This window comes from Bufo gargarizans, chromosome 2, assembly GCF_014858855.1.
Source record: "Bufo gargarizans isolate SCDJY-AF-19 chromosome 2, ASM1485885v1, whole genome shotgun sequence".
Lineage (NCBI taxonomy): Eukaryota > Metazoa > Chordata > Amphibia > Anura > Bufonidae > Bufo > Bufo gargarizans.
In genome coordinates this window covers 51,793,552-51,818,772 of record NC_058081.1, presented here as the reverse complement: position 1 = coordinate 51,818,772, position 25,221 = coordinate 51,793,552, and the positions used below count along the sequence as shown (strand labels likewise).

Sequence of the window (25,221 nt, the reverse complement as noted above, 5' to 3'; positions counted from 1 at the left end):
CGGACATAGGAGGACATGAGGCGAGGGGCTGGGTGTGGGTGGTGGAGGAAGGGCTGGCCTCATGGAGGGACACGAGGCGGAGGTTGGCCCTGGGTGAAGGTGATGGGATAGATAGATTGGTAGGGTTAGTATAGGTTTGTTTTTGTTTTTCTCATATGTGTGTGTATACCAAAAAAAATATACAAAAAAATACAAAAAAAATGTATATATAAAAAAAAAAAATACAAAATAAAAATAAAATACAAAAAAAAAGTGTAAAAAATAAAAAAAATTGTTATTATTTATTGTAACAATTTGTCATTTATTTTCTGTTAGAAACAATTTGTGTAAATTTGTATAAATTTGTCTATAGTCGGGGTTCAGCCGGATCGGATGTTTACGTTAGGCTAGGTTTTATTTTCTCTTTTTAGTAGGTATGAATGAGATAGTACGCATGGAGCTGGGCCAGTAGGGTAAGTGTATATACTTGTTTTATATCTTGTTTGGAAATTTTATGGCAAAATTTTTGTATTTTTGTATAAAAGAGTTCCTCAGTATCTTCTCTTATTCTGTATATATGGACACTGCACAGTACCACTTCTCCGCTCCTGTATCCTGGGTGTAATTCTCAGTATCTGCTCTTATCCTGTATATATATACCCTGCACAGTACCACTTCTCCTCTCCTGTATACTGGGTGTTTTGGTCCACATCTATTCTTACTCTGCAACCTTTTACCCAGTAACACACAGATCTGCATTGGACCCGGACGTCTCTGCTGAATCACTGCCATTTTTTGTGAGGGACCCGTCCCCGTGGTGGGATACTCCCCCGCTCGCACAGGTGCAATTTCCCATGCTGTAAGAAGCTCACACATACTACTACTACTACCACCGCTATTATTTCCTGTCATGTGTTGAGTAGTCATTGTCTCCATCCATCTTGTTGATGGTCATCCTCTCAGCAGTCACTGCTGCTTGTTGCTACTCCCCCCTCTCCTCCTGTCAGTGCTTTATGCAATCCCTCGCTGTCTCTCCCCCTCTCGCTCCTCCTTCCTCCTCTCCTTCTATTTCCTGCCATTCTTTATTTTTTTCCTTCTTTTCTGGAGCTCATCCAGAGACAAGAAAAACACGAGCGCTGAGTCCGACCAGCTGAGTACAACTCTTCCAAGTGCCCGCTCACTCTTCTACTTCTGCAGCAGTCCAGCCTCATTCTCCTCAGGGTGTCTGTCACTTCTTCGAGAGGCCATCCTTCGCACTCACCGGGATCTTCTCCATCGCAGCAATCGCCTAAGTGGCCTTGCGAGGAGAGGGGTGTCTGAATGTCCCCTTAACCCTTCATTGTCCATGGTGGTCCTAGTGGGGCAATACAATATGGCTGCTCTCTGGTCAACGTCAACTCGTGAACTTGTCCAATCACAACTAGAGGGAAATTTTTGAAAGTTTCTTCTGCTGATTTTTTTTTTCTCCGACGAAGTCAATTTTTGCATTTTTCCCCCCCCAGACATGGCCCTCTGATCTTCATTACTTCCCCATTTGGAGACATGTAGAGTGGGGTGTCGTCGTCGTCGTTTCTTAGGGTGGATTTTGGCGGCACATTTTGCAGTGGGAGGGGGTGCAGGTGGTGGGGCCATAGAATGAGTTAGAAATAAGGAGAACCTCAATGTCTCGCTGGAGTAAGAAACGAACGGGCAGAGGTGCTCTGCTTCCGCTGCTACTTCTGGCGCTGGCACTAGGGGGCACCTCTCTTGTCTTGGCATCCCTGAATCTGCTACTGACCACCACCGCCTGGGGACAGAACCTGTGCCACGGACGGGCGCAGCAACAGCGGGTAAGGGGCATGTTATATACAACATATACACATCCCATGTACATCCAAGCCTGTATCACACGGCTTACCTAGATGAGAGGTTGAGAAGACAAGACCACGCTCTAAAGCTACATGCACACGGCCATATGTGTTTTGCGGTCCGCAAATTGCAATCCACAAAAAAAAAAAACGGATGACATTCCGTATGGCATCCGTTTTTTTTGCGAATCCGTTTTTATCCATTGTAATAATGCCTATCCTTGTCCGCAAACTAGAAAAAAAATAAGACATACTGATGCGGACAGCACACTGTGTGCATGTAGCCTAATACAAGGTGGAGCAGACCGTATCACACAGGATAGGATTAGATACACAGCTCAGCAGACAGTATCACACAGGATAGGATTAGATACACAGCTCAGCAGACAGTATCACACAGGATAGGATTAGATACACAGCTCAGCAGACAGTATCACACAGGATAAGATTAGATACACAGCTCAGCAGACAGTATCGCACAGGATAGGATTAGATACACAGCTCAGCAGACAGTATCACACAGGATAAGATTAGATACACAGCTCAGCAGACAGTATCGCACAGGATAGGATTAGATACACAGCTCAGCAGGCAGTATCACACAGGATAGGATTAGATACACAGCTCAGCAGGCAGTATCACACAGGATAGGATTAGATACACAGCTCAGCAGACACTCAGACAGTATCACACAGGATAGGATTAGATACACAGCTCAGCAGACAGTATCACACAGGATAGGATTAGATACACAGCTCAGCAGACAGTATCACACAGGATAGGATTAGATACACAGCTCAGCAGACAGTATCACAAGGATAGGATTAGATACACAGCTCAGCAGACTGTATCACACAGGATAGGATTAGATACACAGCTCAGCAGACAGTATCACACAGGATAGGATAGATACACAGCTCAGCAGACAGTATCACACAGGATAGGATTAGATACACAGCTCAGCAGACAGTTCACAACAGGATAGGATTAGATACACAGCTCAGCAGACAGTATCACACAGGATAGGATTAGATACACAGCTCATCAGACTGTATCACACAGGATAGGATTAGATACACAGCTCAGCAGACAGTATCACACAGGATAGGATTAGATACACAGCTCAGCAGACAGTATCACACAGGATAGGATTAGATACACAGCTCAGCAGACAGTATCACACAGGATAGGATTAGATACACAGCTCAGCAGACAGTATCACACAGGATAGGATTAGATACACAGCTCAGCAGACAGTATCACACAGGATAGGATTAGATACACAGCTCAGCAGACAGTATCACAGGATAGGATTAGATACACAGCTCAGCAGACAGTATCACACAGGATAGGATTAGATACACAGCTCAGCAGACAGTATCACACAGGATAGGATTAGATACACAGCTCAGCAGACAGTATCACACAGGATAGGATTAGATACACAGCCAGCAGCAGCAGTATCACACAGGATAGGATTAGATACACAGCTCAGCAGACAGTATCACACAGGATAGGATTAGATACACAGCTCAGCAGACAGTATCACACAGGATAGGATTAGATACACAGCTCAGCAGACAGTATCACACAGGATAGGATTAGATACACAGCTCAGCAGACAGTATCACACAGGATAGGATTAGATACACAGCTCAGCAGACAGTATCACACAGGATAGGATTAGATACACAGCTCAGCAGACAGTATCACACAGGATAGGATTAGATACACAGCTCAGCAGACAGTATCACACAGGATAGGATTAGATACACAGCTCAGCAGACAGTATCACACAGGATAGGATTAGATACACAGCTCAGCAGACAGTATCACACAGGATAGGATTAGATACACAGCTCAGCAGACAGTATCACACAGGATAGGATTAGATACACAGCTCAGCAGACAGTATCACACAGGATAAGGATTAGATACACAGCTCAGCAGACAGTATCACACAGGATAGGATTAGATACACAGCTCAGCAGACAGTATCACACAGGATAGGATTAGATACACAGCTCAGCAGACAGTATCACACAGGATAGGATTAGATACACAGCTCAGCAGACAGTATCACACAGGATAGGATTAGATACACAGCTCAGCAGACAGTATCACAACAGGAGTAAGGATTAGATACACAGCTCAGCAGACAGTATCACACAGGATAGGATTAGATACACAGCTCAGCAGACAGTATCACACAGGATAGGATTAGATACACAGCTCAGCAGACAGTATCACACAGGATAGGATTAGATACACAGCTCAGCAGACAGTATCACACAGGATAGGATTAGATACACAGCTCAGCAGACAGTATCACACAGGATAGGATTAGATACACAGCTCAGCAGACAGTATCACACAGGATAGGATTAGATACACAGCTCAGCAGGACAGTATCACACAGGATAGGATTAGATACACAGCTCAGCAGACAGTATCACACAGGATAGGATTAGATACACAGCTCAGCAGACAGTATCACACAGGATAGGATTAGATACACAGCTCAGCAGACAGTATCACACAGGATAGGATTAGATACACAGCCTCAGCAGACAGTATCACACAGGATAGGATTAGATACACAGCTCAGCAGACAGTATCACACAGGATAGGATTAGATACACAGCTCAGCAGGACAGTATCACACAGGATAGGATTAGATACACAGCTCAGCAGACAGTATCACACAGGATAGATTAGATACACGGCTCCGCAGTCAGTATCACACAGGATAGGATTAGATACACGGCTCAGCAGACAGTATCACACAGGATAGGATTAGATACACAGCTCAGCAGTCAGTATCACACAGGATAGGATTAGATACACAGCTCAGCAGACAGTATCACACAGGACAGGATTAGATACACGGCTCAGCAGACAGTATCACACAGGATAGGATTAGATACACAGCTCAGCAGGCAGTATCACACAGGACAGGATTAGATACACGGCTCAGCAGACAGTATCACACAGGATAGGATTAGATACACAGCACAGCAGACAGTATCACACAGGATAGGATTAGATACACAGCTCAGCAGACAGTATCACACAGGATAGGATTAGATACACGGCTCAGCAGACAGTATCACACAGTACAGGATTAGATACACAGCTCAGCAGACAGTATCACACAGGATAGGATTAGATACACGGCTCAGCAGACAGTATCACACAGGACAGGATTAGATACACAGCTCAGCAGATAGTATCACCCAGGATAGGATTAGATACACAGCTCAGCAGACAGTATCACACAGGACTAGGATTAGATACACAGCTCAGCAGACCGTATCACACAGGACTAGGATTAGATACACAGCTCAGCAGACAGTATCACACCGGATAGGATTAGATACACAGCTCAGCAGACAGTATCACACAGGACTAGGATTAGATACACGGCTCAGCAGACAGTATCACACCGGATAGGATTAGATACACAGGCTCAGCAGACAGTATCACACCGGATAGGATTAGATACACAGGCTCAGCAGACATGTATCACACAGGACTAGGATTAGATACACTGGTCAGCAGACAATATCACACAGGATAGGATTAGATACACTAGCTCAGCAGACAGTATCACACAGGATAGGATTAGATACACAGCTCAGCAGACAGTATCACACAGGATAGGATTAGATACATAGCTCAGCAGACAGTATCACACCGGATAGGATTAGATACACAGCTCAGCAGACAGTATCACATAGGATAGGATTAGATACACAGCTCAGCAGACAGTATCACACAGGATAGGATTAGATACACAGCTCAGCAGACGGTATCACACAGGACAGGATTAGATACACAGCTCAGCAGGCAGTATCACACAGGATAGGATTAGATACACAGCTCAGCAGACAGTATCACACAGGACAGGATTAGATACACAGCTCAGCAGACAGTATCACACAGGATAGGATTAGATACACGGCTCAGCAGACTGTATCACACAGGATAGGATTAGATACACAGCTCAGCAGACAGTATCACACAGGATAGGATTAGATACAGTGCTCAGCAGATGGATTCCGTGCGGCTGTTCTCAGGACGCCATTACTATGACTCCTGTACGGTGTCGCCTGCTGTCTCCTCGGCAGGGTCTGGTCTGCGCTCTCTTCCTTCAGCTGACGGCCATTATGTAATAACGTACAAAGAAGAAGTGACAGGCCGCAGCGTGCTCGAGTCAGCATGACATATCAACTTATACACAACTGAGAACAGAAACTCATCCTCCGGAGAGGGGTTCGCGGAACACCAGCGAGGCTGCCTGTGTCATGCCCCGCCCCCTCAGGCCCTGCAGCCAGCATACCCTAATGTGTTCCTTTAGGAAATCTTAAAATGCAGTTCTGCATGGAATGTAAAACTTACTGCCTGCACATACCAATGCCCAGCGTACTCCCCTCGAGTTGTCTTATACTCCGATCACATCCAGAGCTGCATACACAGTAAGAACACCATAGAAAAACTAAAAGAATTAGCTTTAAAACAATCAACTCCCACCATTCTGTAGGGTTCAGTTACACAGTGATTTTGGCAGTGCGACGTGTCGTACCCAAGTATCCCAGTGTAGCAGGGAATCCATAGAAATGAGACCACAACCCCAGAATTGCACAAAATCCAACCCTGCTGGATTTTATGCAATTCTGCCGTCGCTGCAAATGTGTTCGTTGCACTGCAACCCCGATCATTTCTAAGGATGCTCTGCTACACTGAGATACCTAGGTGAGACTTACAAGATCAGTGTATTGTGTGTAATTATAAACCTCCCACCACTAGGGGGGGCTCTATCAATCTTCCTGCAGCCAGGACACTTTCCCATCAAGCAGCTCAGTGTCAAGTCCCTCCTACTGGACTCTTAGTCACATGACCAGTCTCTATGGCGGGTAGAACCTTCCACCTTACTGCAGACTCAGGGTCTATACTGAACATGCTCTTCTAATGTGGATGTACTGATCTGATTGTTTAGGGCTGCGTCAGCAGAATTCTTTATGCAGCTCTGGATGTGACTGGAGTATAGGGCATGATGTCAATTTTGATGTCCAGTTTCGACTTCCTAACATCCTGTTTGTTCGTTCTTCAGGTGCATCCACTGCGAGAGCCCAGCGCTGATACCCGGGTAAGAGAGTCACACACTGCATGCATTGTATAGCCCATTCTTCCTTTTTCTCTACTAGTGTTGTGTAAACTTCTGTTTTCAAGTTCAGTGTACAAGGTTCGGGTTCTCTAAGAATTCCATTATGGATAAGTTATGGTCCGTGGTAGCGGAATCCATAACGGAATTCTTAGATAACCCGAACATTGTACACCGAACTTGAAAACAGAAGTTCGCTCATCCCTAGTGCCTACCTATTACCAGAACTTTGTCTACTGGACCCTGCATGCATGCTACCAAAGCATATTGTATGAGGGACGAACAACATGACAGCCGATGGTCTTCCTTAGAGATGAGCGAATCGAAGTTGACGAAGTGGAATTCGAACCGAATTTAAGGAAAAATTCAATTCGCACCGAATCCGAATTTCCTCACGCTCCGTGGTAACGAATCAAATTTTTTCCTATAATGGCTGCTGCACGTGTGAGGACATGGAGCAAGAAACTCTGGAAAGGCGCGATCACCCATAATGCCATGCATGCAGCCAGGCAGCCCTATAAATAGCCATTTTGGATTCAGCCATTTACCAGTGTGCTTAGTGCAGGGAGAGACGTCAGCGGGCGCTAGGGACAGTGCTAGGAAAGACTTCATTCTGCTGTAAAAAGATTTACAAGTTCAGGGAAAGATTATTCAAGGTGTAGGGAAAGCATAGGGAGGAATTATTACACAGTATTGAAGCAAAACAGGGTCCAATAGGGGTGTTCACCGCCTGGGTAATAGGAACAATCATATTACACCTTGCTGCACTGACTGGGGATCCAAATCGCCATTATAAACCGTTCTTATTAGGGTGCAAGTGCTGTGTGATACAGCCATTAACAGGGTTTATTGCAAGGAAATATTTCTATGTCTTATTTGCCCTTGTGCGGTGCTGTTATATGTTCTAAAACGAAAAAAAGGGCTTATTAGCCGTTGTGTGTTAAAGCATGAAAATTACAGCCCATTTTGGCGTGTATTAGTGGCTAAAAAATATATATTTGCCGTTCAGCGGTGCAGTTATATGTTCTAAAGCCTTTTGTGGCGTGTATAAGTGGGAAAAAATAAGTGCCTATTTGCCGTTCAGCGGTGCAGTTATATGTTCTGAAGCCTTTTGTGGCGTGTATTAGTGGCAAAACAATATATATATATTTGCTGTTCAGAGGTGCAGTTATATGTTTAAAGCATTTTGTGGCGTGTATAAGTGGAAGAAAATAAGGGCCTATTTGACATTCAGCGGTGCAGTTATATGTTCTAAAGCCCTTTTTTGGGTGTATTAGTGGAAAAAGAAAAATATATTTGCCGTTCAGCGGTGCAGTTATATGTTCTAAAGCCTTTTGTGGCGTGTATTAGTGGCAAAACAATATATAAAATTGCCGTTCAGAGGTGCAGTTATATGTTCTAAAGCCTTTTGTGGCGTGTATAAGTGGACAAAAAAATAAGGGCCTGTTTGCAGTTCAGCGGTGCAGTTATATGTTCCAAAGCCTTTTGTGGCATGTATTAGTGGCAAAAGAAAAATATATTTGCCGTTCAGCGATACAGTTATATGTTCTAAAGCCCTTTTTGGCGTGTATTAGTGAAAAAAAAAGGGCTTATTAGCCGTTGTGTGGTGAAGTGAGAAAATTACAGACTTTTTTGGGGTGTTTTAATTTCCTATTTATTTATTAGATCTAACAGTATGTCAGACAGAGAAGTGCCAGGCCCTGGACAGGGGAATGGCAGAGGCCTAAATGTTTCTGGCGCAGGCACAGGTTGCAGCAGAGTAAGGGGGCGTGGCAGCAGGAGTCGCAGCGAGAAGCCTGAGCTCCTGGTGTCATCTAGCGGTCGTGTCTTGACCAGAAACCCAGCGGTTATTGAATGATTGACTCGGTCATCCACTTCGTCCCAAGTGACATCAGACACCCCTAGTCAAGAGTCGGTGGGTTCGTCAGACACAACCCTTAGTTGCCATGGCCTGGGAGCAGGCCCTGTGCCCTTACCTGTCCTCAACCTGCCTCTGTCCCTTTCTGTTCCCTCAACCAGAGAAGTATTATATACTGTGGGCTCAGCTCCACTATACAGCGAGGACGCGCTACTAGAGGACAGTCAGCAGCTACTGGCCAGCCAAGATGTGGAGTAGACATCCGCTGCTTCCTCCGCTAGGTGGGCAAGTAGTGATGAGGCGAGTGGCATGGGAGCTGGTGTTGCAAGCGGTCAGGCTCCTGACCCAGAGACCGCTGAGGAGGACATCAGTGACGTGCAGACAGTACTCGATGATGATGATGTAGCTGATCGCACTCAGGAGCCGGGTGAATTAGGGGCTTCATCATCATCGGGAGAAGAGGGTGTCAGCTTGCCCGTGAGGCAGCGGCGGAGCCAGCAAGTCGCCAGCGTGGCCGGGAGTCAGCAGGGTGGCAGCAGTGGGAGGTCAGTAGCCAAACGTGCCAGGGGTAGACCACCTGCATCGCAGGAGCCTACCTGCCCGGGTGTCACAACCAGACAGCTGAGAAGCTCTGACAGAAGCCTTTCAGAACCTCCTCCTTGAGTTTTCCTTGTTGTGGTGTTCAGTTCCTCATCTTGTTAGCCTCTCTCAGCTGTCATGTAGTTGGACTGATTGCATCCCTTTAAATTCCTCCCCATAATGCATTACTGGGCGGCTTATACTACTTCCTGGAGTGTGTGTGCATGCTGATCCTGTTTCCCACTCTGCTACAAAGTTAAGTGCTGTACATTTATCTGTTATTTTCTGTTTGCTGGATCCCAGGTGACCCTGACTCCCTCCGTGTCTGGTGCAGGGAGCCGGTGGTCGTGTCCCCTCACTATTTTAGGGTGTTCAGGGGTTATATAGTCGAGGTACGTGGATATGCAACCATCCACCTTTGGGATCTTTGCATAGGCTGAGCAGCCAGGGAAAGTGCCAGGTTTTGTGCAGGGGTCTCCCTTTTGGTTCCTTAGCTTTGGATTCAGTGAGTTATATATTCATGTTGCATTGTCTTGTTTCCTGTCCACCGTCCGTGACATTATAAGCCGCCAAAACCGCCTCAAGCATGGATCCGGTTTCACTTTTGGCTGAACGCCTTCAGGGTCTTTCATTGGAGGTAGCTGATCTCCGCAGGACTTTTTCTCAGCTTCAAGTGACCGGTTCAGCTGGCGTTCATGGAGTTTGTTCTGAGCCTAAGATCTCGCTCCCGGATACGTTCTCCGGGAGTAGTGAGAATTTTGTGCGTTTTAGAGAGGCTTGCAAACTCCATTTTCGCCTTCTTCCCCATTCCTCTGGTGATGAGGAATGGAGGGTGGGGATCATTATATCGCTGCTCAGGGGTAACGCTCAGTCTTGGGCCTTTTCGCTGCCGGAGGGGGCACGGCCTCTCCGTTCAGTGGATGAATTCTTTTTAGCCCTGGGTCAGATATATGATGATCCGGATCGTATTGCTCTGGCGGAGTCTAGACTACATCTATTATGCCAGGGTAAACAATCCGCAGAGATATACTGCTCAGAATTTTGGAGATGGGCAGCTGATACTGGTTGGAATGATGCTGCACTCTGAAGTCAATTTTGCCATGGTCTTTCAGAGGGATTGAAAGATGCATTTGCCTTTCATGAGAGGCCTATTTCCTTGGACTCTGCTATGTCTCAGGCCGTTCGTATTGACAGGCGTCTTAGAGAGAGAGGAGAGATCTCTACTTCCTGTCATACTCAGTCCCAGGACAGTGCAGCGGTCCCTTTCTGTGTGCAGGAGTCTCAGTCGCTGTCAGCCCCTTCTGATCAGGAACCCATGCAGCTGGGGTTGATTGCTTCTGACAATAGAAGATTCAGCTTGCATGGGAAGGTTTGTTTTTGTTGTGGAGGTATAAATCATTTGGCAAATGTTTGTCCCTCTAGGAGATTCAGGCAGTTCTCTGGGAGTAATAAAGAAACAAAGAGGAAAAAATCTTTTAAAAATGTTCCGTCTGTTACTATTGGCAGGGTTGAGGCGGAAATTGAAGGTTTTTTATTTGCTTGTAGTTCCCGTTTTGTCCTGCCTGCTAGGGTGGCGCTAGAGAGCAAGATCATTTTTTTGTGAGATTTTTGTGGATAGTGGAGCAGCTGTCAATCTCATTGATAATCAATTTGCAATAACTTATGGTTTCCAGGTGTGCACTTTGGGAAAGGATATTCCTGTTTTTGCTATTGATTCTGCTCCACTTTCTCAGAAATCATTAAAGGGCATAGTTCACAATATCCGTTTAATTGTGAGTGATGCTCATGTTGAGGATGTGTCATGTTTCGTCCTTAGCGGTTTGCCTACTCCTCTAGTGTTGGGGCTACCCTGGCTCACTAAACATAACCCCACCATTGATTGGCAAGCGAGGCAAATAAATGGTTGGAGTGACTTTTGCAGAGAGAATTGCCTCACGACATCTGTTTCTGAGGTTTCTACTAAGACTGTACCATCTTTTCTCTCTCTGTATTTTCGGATGTCTTCTCTGAGAGTAGAGTTCAGGATTTGCCCCCGAACAGGGAGTACGATTGCCCTATTAATCTCATCCCAGGCGCCAAGCTGCCTAAATCTCGTTTATACAATCTTTCCCAACCTGAGAGGATCGCTATGCGTGCTTATATCTCTGAGAGTCTGAGAAAGGGACACATACGACCCTCGAAGTCACCTATTGCCGCTGGTTTTTTCTTTGTTAAGAAAAAAGATGGTTCTTTAAGACCTTGTCTGGATTTCAGGGAGCTGAACAGTATCACAATTCGTGACCCTTATCCGCTTCCTCTGATCCCGGACCTGTTTAACCAGGTTGTTGGGGCTAAAGTCTTTTCCAAATTAGATCTAAGAGGGGCATACAACCTGGTCAGGGTCAGAGAAGGAGACGAATGGAAGACGGCCTTCAATACCCCTGAGGGCCATTTTGAAAATTTGGTTATGCCTTTTGGTTTGATGAATGCCCCAGCCGTTTTTCAGCATTTCGTGAACAGCATTTTTTATCATTTGATGGGAAAATTTGTATTAGTGTATTTGGATGACATTTTGATTTTTTCTCCTGATTTCAAGACTCATAAGGAACATTTACGTCAGGTCTTGCTCATCCTGCGGGAGAATAAATTATATGCGAAACTGGAAAAATGTGTCTTTGCGGTTCCAGAAATTCAATTTCTGGGGTTTCTTCTCTCCGCTTCTGGTTTTCTCATGGACCCCGAGAAGGTCCGTGCTGTGCTTGAGTGGGAGCTTTCTGAGAATCAGAAGGCGCTGATGCGTTTTTTGGGCTTTGCCAATTATTACAGGAAGTTTATTTAGAATTATTCCTCTATTGTTAAACCACTCACTGATATGACCAGAAAGGGGGTAGATTTTTCTTCTTGGTCGGTAGAGGCGCGTAAGGCTTTTTCTAATATCAAGGAGAGTTTTGCTTCCGCTCCCATCTTGGTGCAACCTGATATTTATTTACCCTTCATAGTTGAGGTTGATGCTTCTGAGGTGGGTGTGGGTGCGGTCTTGTCTCAGGGTTCCTCTCCTGCCAAATGGCGACCGTGTGCCTTTTCCTCGAAAAAACTCTCCTCCGCAGAGAGAAATTACGATGTGGGAGATAGGGAATTGTTGGCCATCAAGTTGGCTTTTGAGGAATGGCGCCATTGGCTAGAGGGAGCCAGACACCCTATTACCGTGTTTACTGACCATAAAAATCTGGCCTACTTGGAGTCAGCCAAGCGTCTGAACCCAAGACAGGCTAGATGGTCTTTGTTCTTTTCAAGATTTAATTTTGTTGTCACGTTCCGCCCTGGGGTTAAGAATGTGAAGGCAGATGCCCTGTCACGTTGTTTTCCGGGAGGCGGGAATTTTGAAGACCCGCATCCCATTTTGGCCGAAGGTGTGGTGGTCTCTGCTCTTTTTTCTGAATTGGAGGCAGAGGTGCAGGCAGCCCAGTCAGAGGCTCCTGATCTTTGTCCTCCTGGAAGGTTGTTTGTGCCTCTCGCTTTAAGACACAAAATTTTTAAGGAACACCACGATAAGGTCCTTGCTGGGCACCCGGGGGCAAGAGCCACACTGGATCTCATCGCTCGGAGATTCTGGTGGCCTGCGCTTCGTAAGTCGGTTGAGGGTTTTGTGGCAGCCTGCGAGACTTGCGCTCGTGCCAAAGTCCCTCATTCACGGCCGTCAGGTCCTCTCCTTCCCTTACCCATTCCTTCCCGTCCTTGGACACATCTGTCCATGGACTTCATAACGGACCTGCCTCGTTCCTCGGGGAAGACTGTGATTCTGGTGGTGGTGGACCGTTTTAGCAAAATGGTGCATTTCATCCCTTTTCCTGGTTTGCCCAATGCTAAGACGCTGGCGCAGGCATTTATTGATCACATTGTCAAATTGCACGGTATTCCTTCAGACATAGTCTCTGATAGGGGCACGCAGTTTGTTTCCAGATTCTGGAAGGCTTTCTGTTCTCGCTTGGGGGTTCAATTGTCATTCTCTTCTGCTTTCCACCCGCAGTCGAATGGCCAGACGGAGCGCGTCAATCAGAATCTGGAGACATATCTGCGCTGTTTTGTGGCGGAGAATCAGGAGGATTGGTGTTCTTTTTTGTCCCTTGCTGAGTTTGCTTTAAATAACCGTCATCAGGAGTCCTCTGATAAGTCACCATTTTTTGGTGCATATGGGTTTCATCCGCAGTTTGGGACTTTCTCGGGAGAGGGGTCTTCTGGTTTACCTGATGAGGACAGATTCTACTCGTCTTTGTCATCTATTTGGCAAAAGATTCAGGATAATCTAAAGAGCATGAGTGAGAGATATAAGCGTGTGGCAGATAAGAGACGTGTGCTTGGTCCGGACCTGAATGTTGGTGATCTGGTGTGGTTGTCTACCAAGAATATCAAATTGAAGGTTCCCTCCTGGAAGTTGGGTCCTAGGTTTATTGGGCCTTACAAAATCCTGTCTGTCATCAATCCTGTTGCCTACCGTCTTGATCTTCCTCAGACTTGGAAGATCCATAATGTTTTTCATAAGTCCTTATTAAAACCTTATGTTCAACCCATTGTACCCTCGCCTTTGCCTCCTCCTCCGATTATGGTTGATGGGAATCTTGAATTTCAGGTCTCTAGGATTGTGGATTCTCGTCTTGTCCGCGGTTCTCTCCAGTACATTGTTCATTGGGAGGGTTATGGTCCTGAGGAGAGGATGTGGGTCCCAGTGACGGACATTAAGGCCTCTCGTCTCATCAGGGCTTTCCATAGGTCCCATCCTGAGAAGGTGGGCTCTGAGTGTCCGGAGTCCACTCGTAGAGGGAGGGGTACTGTCACAACCAGACAGCTGAGAAGCTCTGACAGAAGCCTTTCAGAACCTCCTCCTTGAGTTTTCCTTGTTGTGGTGTTCAGTTCCTCATCTCGTTAGCCTCTCTCAGCTGTCATGCAGTTGGACTGATTGCATCCCTTTAAATTCCGCCCCATAATGCATTACTGGGCGGCTTATACTACTTCCTGGAGTGTGTGTGCATGCTGATCCTGTTTCCCAGTCTGCTACAAAGTTAAGTGCTGTACATTTATCTGTTATTTTCTGTTTGCTGGATCCCAGGTGACCCTGACTCCCTCCGTGTCTGGTGTAGGGAGCCGGTGGTCGTGTCCCCTCACTATTGTAGGGTGTTCAGGGGTTATATAGTCGAGGTACGTGGATATGCAACCATCCACCTTTGGGATCTTTGCATAGGCTGAGCAGCCAGGGAAAGTGCCAGGTTTTGTGCAGGGGTCTCCCTTTTGGTTCCTTAGCTTTGGATCCAGTGAGTCATATATTCATGTTGCATTGTCTTGTTTCCTGTACACCGTCCGTGACACCGGGAAGTAGTGATGCACGGGTTCACGGAAGCAGCAGCGGTAGCAGTCAGTCAGTGCGTAGTGTTGGGGGTAAAATCACCTACTCCGCAGTGTGGCAGTTTTTTGTTAAGCCGCCGGAGGAGGTGAACATAGCCATATGTAGAATCCGTGGGCAGAAGGTAAAGTGAGACCACGGCCCTGCGTCAACATATGCAGCCTCACCATAAAGTGGCCAGGGAAAACCATTGCTCCGATGTAGTGGTCCAGCCTGCCGCAGCAACTGCTGCATCACCCAGTGGCATGAACTTCAGATGGGTACATATCAAACTAAAGATTTTGGCTGTACAAGCCTACAATACGGGCTATATATGACAGCTACAAATATACGACCTGCTAGTACAAGGGTAGACTCAACTCCAGTAATCGCAAGAGGTGCTCCTCATAATTCAGATTGACTCAACTCAGAATCACAGTGCATATTGAGCAACATAATACAAAACAGATGGCTGCACACCGTTATTTAACAACATAGAGCTAAGAAATGGGGGTCATTCTAGATAAAAGTGGTACAATACAGATGGTGGCATACTTGGACAGTACCTTCCCAACCAACATTGAAGATCCGCTGGACTACTGGGCAGCCCAACTGGATTTGTGGCCGCAACTAGCAGAGTTTGCCCTGGAAAAGCTGTCTTGCCCGTCCAGTAGTGTGGCATCAGAGCGGGTGCCATAGTTACCCCAAGAAGAACTCGCCTGTCAACCCAAAATGTGGAGAGACTCACCTTTGTCAAGAGGAATCAGGCGTGGATCAGCCAGGATTTCCACCCACCAGAGCCTGATGCATCAGACTAGATCATCCATGGTGCCACACCAACACTTTGACAAAAGAGACCGTTTTCTTCTGGCTACCTGCCTCAGCTACTATTCTGATGCTGCCACCCGCCTGATGCCACACATCTGCTGCCAAGTGCTCCTTCTTTCACCCACCATCTTCAGCTGGTACTCGTATTGCCACCCACCTCCCCACTTTGTCACCGGGTCACTCTGTGGTCTCCTGATGCTGCTGCCACCTCCTCACTCTGTCACCGGGTCACTCTGTGGTCTCCTGATGCTGCTGCCGCCTCCACACTGTCATTGTGCCACTCTGTGGCCTTCTCCTGATGCTGCTGTCACCTCCAGACTCTGTCAATGGGCCACTCTGTGATCTCTTTATGCTGCTTCCACCTCACCACTATGTCATAGGGCCACTCTGTGGACTTCTCATGCTGTTCCCACCCTCCCCACTTCATGACTGGGCCACTATTTTGCCTTTTGGCCTGGCTGACATCATCATTTATTTGACCTTTCTTCTGATCTGTCAGAAGGAAGGAAAAATGAGATGCCCAATGGATCTTGTCTGTGTAGCAGCTGTAAGGTCCCATCAGAATTGGCTTATGATTTGGTAGCCAAAAGCAGGAGTGGGTACAAAACACAGAAGACATGCAAATATTCCATTCACGTGTCATCTCTGTTTTGGATCCACTCCTGTTTTCTTTTGGGCATTAGTAATACTGATGGATTATTGAGCAAATACTGACCGAGTGAAGGCGGATGCTCCACAGCCAGGATCCGTTTTTTGTGGGTTGACGGATCAGAGGAAGGGCAAAATATTCAGTCACGTCAACACAAACTTACTGCTGACACTCTTTCCACTCTGTCCGGGGCTCTTCCTGTAGAAGTGTTTAATAGAACAGGTTCTGTAGACATCTATGTGCAATCAGCTGACGACGGTGTAAAAGGAGTGCGCTTCTTCTTGGCGCTAACATCGACCTGTAAGGCTGAGTTCACACTTGAGTTATTTGGTCAGTTTTGGCCTCGTGACTGCCCAAATTAGTGACTTGTGAAGTGATTCTAAGAGCGACACCTGTCATCTCCATGTCATACTGACTCACAGTGTTATTTTACTACCACAGCAGACTCCCTATGTGTGTTACTGCAAGGCACCGTGTTCTACACCCTATAAAGGCTCTCAGCAGACAGGAAATAGACGTTTTTTAACGCGAATAAATTCGGATCAAAGTGAATTTTTTCAAAAAATTCGGCGAACCGGCCGAATCTAATTTTTTCTAAATTCGCTCATCTCTAGTCTTCATCTTATAACGGGCCAAAGTAATAAAACTTGCATAACATTCTCTGGTCTCATATCATGAAACGACCATATTGTTTGTTTCCGTTGTGTGCAAGAGCTTAGTAACCAACAGTCCATACTACAATTGCAAATGGCAGATGCATCCTTATAGATATTTCTCAAGTTTCTCAGAGATTTTCTATCTTTCAGATTTTCTGCCTCAATTACAGTTCCATTTTTGGACTCCTAACTTTAGTTCTTATCACCATTATGACAGATTTTAAGGGAAGCTTTCCTTTATTACATTTCTTCCACTTCTTTTTACTTTTACTCGTCTTCATCATGATCTTCCACGTTCCAGCGGACTTGCGTTGACTTTCTATCTAATGACCATAAGACTGAAAGAGGGTTACCTAACCCTAAATCTTCTAAACCAATAATGATCCATTCTTGTGCCTTGGGATGATATCCAATGCAATTAATGAACAACTTTTCTTTTAGATCTACTACCAGAATGTCTGGGAAAAACATCAACTTCTGTATCAGAAGCTGACAGAGGATAGGAGACGTCACAGGCGTTCAGGTAATTACATACAACGGTGGAACCTACAAACATTACAACATATTCCAAAAAGCCCTAGTTACCGTATTTTTCGTTTCATAAGACGCACTTTTTCCCCCTCCAAAGTGGGGGGGGGGAGTCACTGCGTCTTATAAAACGAACATGATGCAAATTAGGTGGCTCAGGAGCTCTCAGTCATTAACAGCTCCTGAGCCTGCCATTAAACTGTTCGGTGGGATGACTGCTTCACTTAATGTGCTCTGTCTGCCGCCAGCCCGCACGTCCATTGAGCTCCCCTATCGTTATAAAGCGGTGGGCGGGCTGGTGGCTTCACTTACTGTGCTCCGCTGCCGCCAGCCCGCACATCCATCTTACCAAGGAGCTCCTGAGGCCACGTTTGGGCGGGCTGGCGGCTTCACTTACTGCGCTCTGCTGCTGCCAGCCCGCACCGTTCAGCTGATTGGTGGTGAGTGCATCCTGCTACCCACACCTCCACCAATCAGCCTCCTTCCTATCTCCCGCCTCCCGCCGTACCAGCACTGCTCCTGCTGTGTACGGTGGTTTTGTGGATCTAGTCTCTGGGTGAGTCGGGCTCAGGGGCTATAAATGTGTGTCATAAATGACTATAACCCCCCTCATCCATAGGTATCCACTCATATACTGCAGTATATGAGTGGATTCCTATGGATGAGGGGGTTATAGTCATATTTAATATAAATACTGTCCAGCGACTGTTCTGTAATTAGCACGTGTTTATATTAAATAAGACTATAACCCCCCTCATCCATAGGAATCCACTCATATACTGCAGTACATGGGTGGATTCCTATGGATGAGGGGGGTTATAGTCATATGCCAATTACAGAACAGTCCCTGGACTGTGTTTATATTACATATGACTATCACTCCCCTCATCCTTCAGAATACACCAATGTACAGTACCTACAGTACATCAGTGTATTCTTTAGGATGATGGGCATTATAATCATATAACAGTGTCATCCACAGTTCCCTCATAACAGTGTCATCCACAAATCCCCCATAACAGTATCATCCACAGATCCCCCATAACAGTGCGTCATCCACAGCTCCCCCTCTATCAGTGTGTCATCCACAGATCCCCATAACAGTATCACCCACAGATACCCCATAACAGTGTGTCATCCACAGCTCCCTCCATATCAGTGTGTCATCCAGAGCTCCTTCCATATCAGTGTGTCATCCACAGATCCCCCATAACAATGCGTCATCCACAGATCCCCCATAACAGTGTGACTTCCGCAGATCAGTATTAGTTCAAAACCCACCAAAAGCACACCTTTTGGTTAAAAATTTTTTTTTCTTATTTTCCTTCTCAAAAACCTACATGCGTCTTATCATCAGGTGCGTCTTATAAAGCAAAAAATACAGTAGTTGTTTATGCCCTACAGTTAGACCAAAAGTTGCGTATTGCCAAAAAAATTAGTTTTACTATAAGTTTCCCCAAAAGTGGAGCTTTAAATCAAGTTGCCCAAATTGTGATGCATCACTGTCCCCAAAAATTTGCCTTACTGTATATTGCCAAAATGTGGAGCTTCAAAGTGGCATTTCACTGTATGTTGCCCAAACATTCAACTTTACTGTATTTAAGCTGCCCAAAATGTGGAGATTTACTGTACTTTACCCAAAATGTGCAGCTTCACTCTAGCATAAACCTTTTAAAAAATGTCCACCTGAAATGACTCAGCTTTTTTCCTGTCTTGAAGTGATATAGTGTGATATTTTCTCCTCACTGTTCATATTTATTTTCCAGCAAATGGTAATAGAAGAAACAAACAAAATAATCGGAAATCTTCAGTAGTCACAGCAGCTCATTATGAAGGTAATGCTCCCAACATCTCAATCAATCTTCTTCAGATCTTCAGCTCAGTCTTCATATTCCTGAGATCTTCAGCTCAGTCTTCATATTCCTCAGATCTTCAGCTCAGTCTTCATATTCCTGAGATCTTCAGCTCAGTCTTCATATTCCTCAGATCCTCAGCTCAGTCTTCATATTCCTGAGATCTTCAGCTCAGTCTTCATATTCCTGAGATCTTCAGCTCAGTCTTCATATTCCTCAGATCTTCAGCTCAGTCTTCATATTCCTCAGATCTTCAGCTCAGTCTTCATATTCCTCAGATCTTCAGCTCAGTCTTCATATTCCTCAGATCTTCAGCTCAGTCTTCATATTCCTCAGATCTTCAGCTCAGTGTAAACCTGGCACTGAGTGTAGGTCAAAGGAGGAACAAGAAGGTTTCCAAGAAGTTAAATATTCCAATTTAAATTCTTGAATTAGTTAAGAGTTAAAAAAGTGAGACTTAGAGAGGTTCTGCAGGATCCTGAAAAATGTCATTTAATTGTGTAAACTTCGAATAGTCTCCTACAGAGCAGAATAGTCCACTTTTCCAGAGTCTGCGCTTCAATCTCCGTGCTTCCGCTATGATCCATTGTCTACCATACAGACGAGCAGCAGTCACAACACTTCCCATAGTGCTGTGTGCGGCAAGCTCAGCCAGAAATGTAAACGCCACTACATCCCCCATCATCCCCTTGCTGTTTCCTCCCACATAGCTTTCATATGACCAGCAGTGGACTATGTCTACCCTGCTCGTGGATTGAGAGCATTGACCGGCCCATTCCAAGATCACATGGGTCTGACATCAAGACTATTTGGCTGGGGATTCTGATGAAGGGCATCATGGGAGGTCTGGTCGTGATGTCTCTACAGAGGGCGCAGTCACGTGACCACTCTGCTGATCTCTGGAGAAAAAGTAGCTTAGTATATTAGTAAGTTGTAGGGCTTGGCAGGGGAAGGACAGGGTAGAAAATTTTGATTCGGATAACTCCTTTAAATGGACTGCGGCACACAAATTATTCTCGGTGCCAGACAGTGAGCTTTGAGAATCTCAGAATCTTCGAATCTTGTAAAACAAAAACATCAAGGGAACATCAGTTTTAGGTGCAAAAACACCATGTCAATATGAAAGGGTAAATATGTTGGTGTTGTAACAGGACCTGCTGCAACCAATCAATTGCCACATGTGATGAGACAAATCCCTTTAATACCAATTTCCACCGTTGCTGCTGACCATGGCCAAGCCTTTATGGCTAACGTCTAATAATCAATACTTCCAGAAGGAGAACATGTGATAAAGCTCACACCATCTCAAGATGGTAATCATCTCAGTCTACTCCAATATGGCAACCACAGATTTCCCAGGGAGTCGCCCCAACCCCACAACTATCCCTAGAAGAAAAGCGCATTACAGATTTTTGTCATTGTGATCCAGGAATCCTTTCAGAAGGGTTTGCTTTGAATGAGGCATTAAAAGTAATTGATCTTGTGCAAAGAATTTTGTCTGGCGTCAACGATGGCTTTTGTATTTTTCAGTAAATTGCCAAAAGGAGGACAACAGATGAATGCAGGTGAGCAGACGACAGATGAATTTCCACTGTGTTATATGAAGGTGTCACTGAATAATGTAATTACCCTTAAAACTTAACATTTATTAGTGATACCTTAAAATATATATAAATATATCCCCACAACAAAAAACTAAATCAATTCAACAAAACATAGATAAATGGAGATTATTATCAGCATAAGGGACATGTCCATAAATTCAATAATATTCAACTGGTGCCACAAGTGTGGTCACTCACTATACTGTAGACCCCTATGGTAAAGGGACCACATTCACCATATCACTCAGTGGGGATTACTTGGATACTTGCTGCAGAGACTTGTGGTCTGGAGTCCTCCAGGTAATTAGGAAGGAGCATGTAGGTTAATGCATAAAGTCTGCTTTCAGTCATCAGGGAAGCTATCCCTAAATTTCTGTACTGTCCCTGCCTAAAAGCGAAGTAATCGCCCTGAAAGGGGCGGCCCCACTTAATGGTGGCTGTACCCTCACTGAGAGTCCCTACCTATTCAGTAATTCCCAGTCACTTATGATGCCAGTTCTTTCAATCAGTTGTCCCATGCGGTATAGGATCTCCAATTTTCAAGTGTCCCGACGCGTTTCCCCTATTAGATGTGTTGGTTCATTGGGGGACCAGTATAGAGAAAGCACGGTGGCATGAAGTGATGGAAGGCCAATGGATAGTACTGACCTGCGGCGCAAATGGCTTCCCGCCGCGGGTTTAGATACCCTGTACATAGTGGATATTGGCGTCCGTCAGAGACAGGTGTGCAGGCACCGTATCTAATGCTTGCGCCTGGTGCCAAGCATGCTTCCATTAAGTGTCTGAATAAAGGGCAGAATCAGGAGTGAGTACGTCACTCAATGTAAAAGCACTAACAGCGCATGTGCCCGCTCCGTACTCCGGTCATCAGCGATACTGGCAGGCGGCATCCATGCGCTAAACTGAGTATGCGTGAATACCAATAGCTGAATATGTCGGACAAATGTCCAAATATATGATAGAAGCTAAGTACCCTTACTGAAGAGGATAGAATATGCTTTATATATCTTCATAAATTATGATGTAGGCAGACGATATCTTCCCATTTCTTTCCACTGTGTGATATAAAACTATAACCTTCTATCTTCACAGATGATAATGGTACGATCCTTCACTGGAGTGAAGTTCCACGAAACTCTACCAGCCCAGTCAGATATGATGATGGAAAGGGGGAGTTTATGGTCAACGTCAAGGGATTGTTCTATTTGTATTGCCAGGTGAGAAAGATGTTACCTCCTGGGTTCTTCACTTCCCATTCCATGAACTAAATCTGACTTCCAGTCCATCTTGTTTTTATCTTGTTTCACTTTCTTTTCTGAGATACCATATCTTCAGTCAGAATTACTACCACCATTCACCATAAACCATCTTCATCCTTCTTCTTATATCCACCACAAAATTGCTAACATCTTGACAACTGTCTACAATGAACCACACCAAGTCATTCATATCAAAACCATTTGTTGCCATTTACAACAATCTATAAGTAGTGTGAGGATTTAGGTAAAGAAACATGTAGATGGACACTCCGTAGATGGCACACAAGAAGGTTGCAATCCACACAGCAGAATTTTTTATGCAACTTACCTCAGTCAGTGTCATTTATAAGTTGTGACAAGAGGAACATAATTTAACTAAGCAAAGTCAAAGCCTATGCCTGTGTGGCTCTGACTTAAACACAATACGGTTGCTAACTAACCAGGTTTTGGCTTAGTGTCTAGTACCACACATCAACAAAGCAGTACAGTTCATACAAGTGGTAAGTTTTTCAAAGTACTAAAACTCCAGCTTCTTTACCCAGAACTGCACCAACTGCAGCCCTAAAATAGCCCGGCCATTATATATTGACTGGACTGGTCCTGGAGCCGGGAGTCAATGGCAAGATCCACTAACAATCCTACCTGCCTTTCCATAGAAACCTAGGCCCAGAACGTCAACTTATCAACAAAAAGCCTGAGCAAACTAGATTTGCTGAGGAAATCCTGCTTTCTGAGTTCCTCCTCTCACCATACTAGAAAACTAGGTGAGATGTACACCCCACCAGCTACAGGCCTATAGTATCTACCTTGTAAGTCAATGTCTAACATTACAGATTCTTGACTCAGGCTATCGGTAATACTACAGACACCCATCCGCAGACATCAAAGATTAAGAAACATTGCTCCTAGGAAGCATTGCTATAAATACTCTCTAACAGTTGGACCTCCACAAAAAAAATTAGTACCTGCTGAAAGTCCAACATCTTTGTCCTGTAGGTAGTATACTTTGATTACCATTCTACCAAAGATAACTTATGGGATAGTAGAAAGTGGCGCCACAATTCAAACTGGTTCATAGTCAAGTGTCTACTTTGACATATACAGTAAAGCTATTGGGCAGGCTGCTCCAGCAGAGGAACAGCCTGACCGAGTTATAACTAAACAAAGTCTATTACTGAATTTTCATCAACTGACATTGGTCACAAATTTTGGTAACCTTCTATTGCTACCATAATTGCCTTAATAGTCTTCTTGTTACTAAAACAACTTACTAGCATTCCCTGCTCTACTTCTTTTAATTTGTCTACCTCTTCCCTGTCTTGGTCTATCTCTTCTTCAGTCATATATTGTTGATGGTATCCTTCTTTAATAGGTTCCATTAATGTTTGCCTACAAAGCTTCCATCTCCTTTTTTCCAAGGTGCACTTTAATGAGGACCGAAGCAGCTACATCAAGTTGGATTTACTTCTAGATGGTAATCTGATATTTCGTTGCCTGCAAGAATTTTCTGCTACTGCTGCAAGTATCCGTGACCCCAAACTGAAGACCTGCAGTGTTTCAGGGCTTGTGGTCCTTCGTCCTGGCCACACCCTCCGCATCAAAACTCTACCCAAAGTCAGCTTGAAGGTAGAGCATTTCCTCACCTACTTTGGTCTTTTCCAGGTCCATTGAGAGTTTTTATTCTTAGGGGTTAGAAAACCCCACAAGGACTTTCCACAACCTTGTCCATTATCACCATAATGCCTGGTTCCAAAGGTCAACTGAAACACCAAAACAACTCTGGAATGAATGAACACATATTTCTAAATAATCAAAGCCACGACACAAGATCCAATTCATCTTGAGAACAAAGACTACTATGTTAGCAGCCACTGAAAATAGTGAATCAACAATTAAGCAGAACTTTCCAGTTACGGTTAGCAAGCAGAACTTACAAGACTAACTACATAGTAGATCAGACAGGAGACAGAAGCTTTGTATAGGAAAAAGGTTACTGATCCATAAAATATTAGTATGACATGACTTAGTCTAGTCCCATGTTCTTGATCACATAGTGTACAAAAATCTCTATAATTTCTGTTAGTTCACCAAATGGAGCCCAGTTGACCCATGGTGACCATACAACCTGTGTTCGTATCCAGTCCATAGGTTGGGTCTTTGTGCCTTTTGATGACTATGGTGTCTATTACTTTCTTGACTGTCCTAAATCCAAGCTTTTAACTTTTAGAAGCCATAACAGTCTTCATCAATGAGATTTGTCTTCTCATAGTATGTCAAATACAATAAAGCTTTGTGTATCAAGTGGAAAGTTCTACTCATGTCAAAAGGCAATTGATCCAAAAAGTATTACTATGACATGCCTTAGTCTAGTCCCATGTTCTCAATCACAGAGAGTAAAAAAAAACTCTATATATTGTGTTAGTTCATGGAATCCAGTTGACCCATAGTCAACATACGACCAGTATTCTTATTTTGTCTGCAGGTTGGTTTTTCATGCCTTTCAAAGACTATGGTGTCCATGACTTTCTTCACGGTCTTAATCCAAACCTTGAACTTTTACAAGCCATAATAGTCTTCACTAATGAGTTGGGTCTGCTCATTGTATGTTTAATACAAAGCTTTGGGTGTCAAGTGGAAGGTTTTGCTCCACTGTATCAAAGATCCAATGTTTAGTTGTCTTTCCATTTGTGATGTTCTCCAAAGCCATTGAGCTCTAGACCAATCCAAAAGACTACATGGAAAACTATACAGACAACAGAAATCTTACTCATGCAAAGTAGTATTTACTACAGGATAACAGGGTTCAGCATACGTATTGGTAATGAACACTGGGGATCAAAAAGTGCCTACTTGTCTGATGTATGCAGAAACTAGTGAACTTTTTGTATAATTTTTGTTTATTTTTCTGAATTTAACTTCAACCCACTAACCTTATGGACTGCAAGAACGGTTCCAGAGTATTGATGATCTGTACAGGTCATAACTAGATATTTGATGAATTTATATAACACTGATCACTTTCAAATAAATTTTATACATGGGACACGTTAAATGATAATATTGC

The 25,221-nt window shown here is 44.7% G+C and overlaps 1 protein-coding gene across 1 annotated transcript; it reads left to right on the top strand.

Annotated features, from left to right (window-relative positions):
• The first annotated feature begins 957 nt into the window (after window positions 1-957).
• TNFSF12 (TNF superfamily member 12) lies at window positions 958-25,200 on the top strand. Its single transcript, XM_044276956.1, has 8 exons — window positions 958-1,808; window positions 6,940-6,975; window positions 17,355-17,436; window positions 19,208-19,276; window positions 19,428-19,644; window positions 20,825-20,859; window positions 21,991-22,115; window positions 23,577-25,200. The coding sequence occupies exons 1-8, from the start codon at window positions 1,641-1,643 to the stop codon at window positions 23,826-23,828; spliced, it is 984 nt and encodes a 327-aa protein (XP_044132891.1). The 5' UTR covers window positions 958-1,640; the 3' UTR covers window positions 23,829-25,200.
• The last annotated feature ends 21 nt before the right edge of the window (window positions 25,201-25,221 follow it).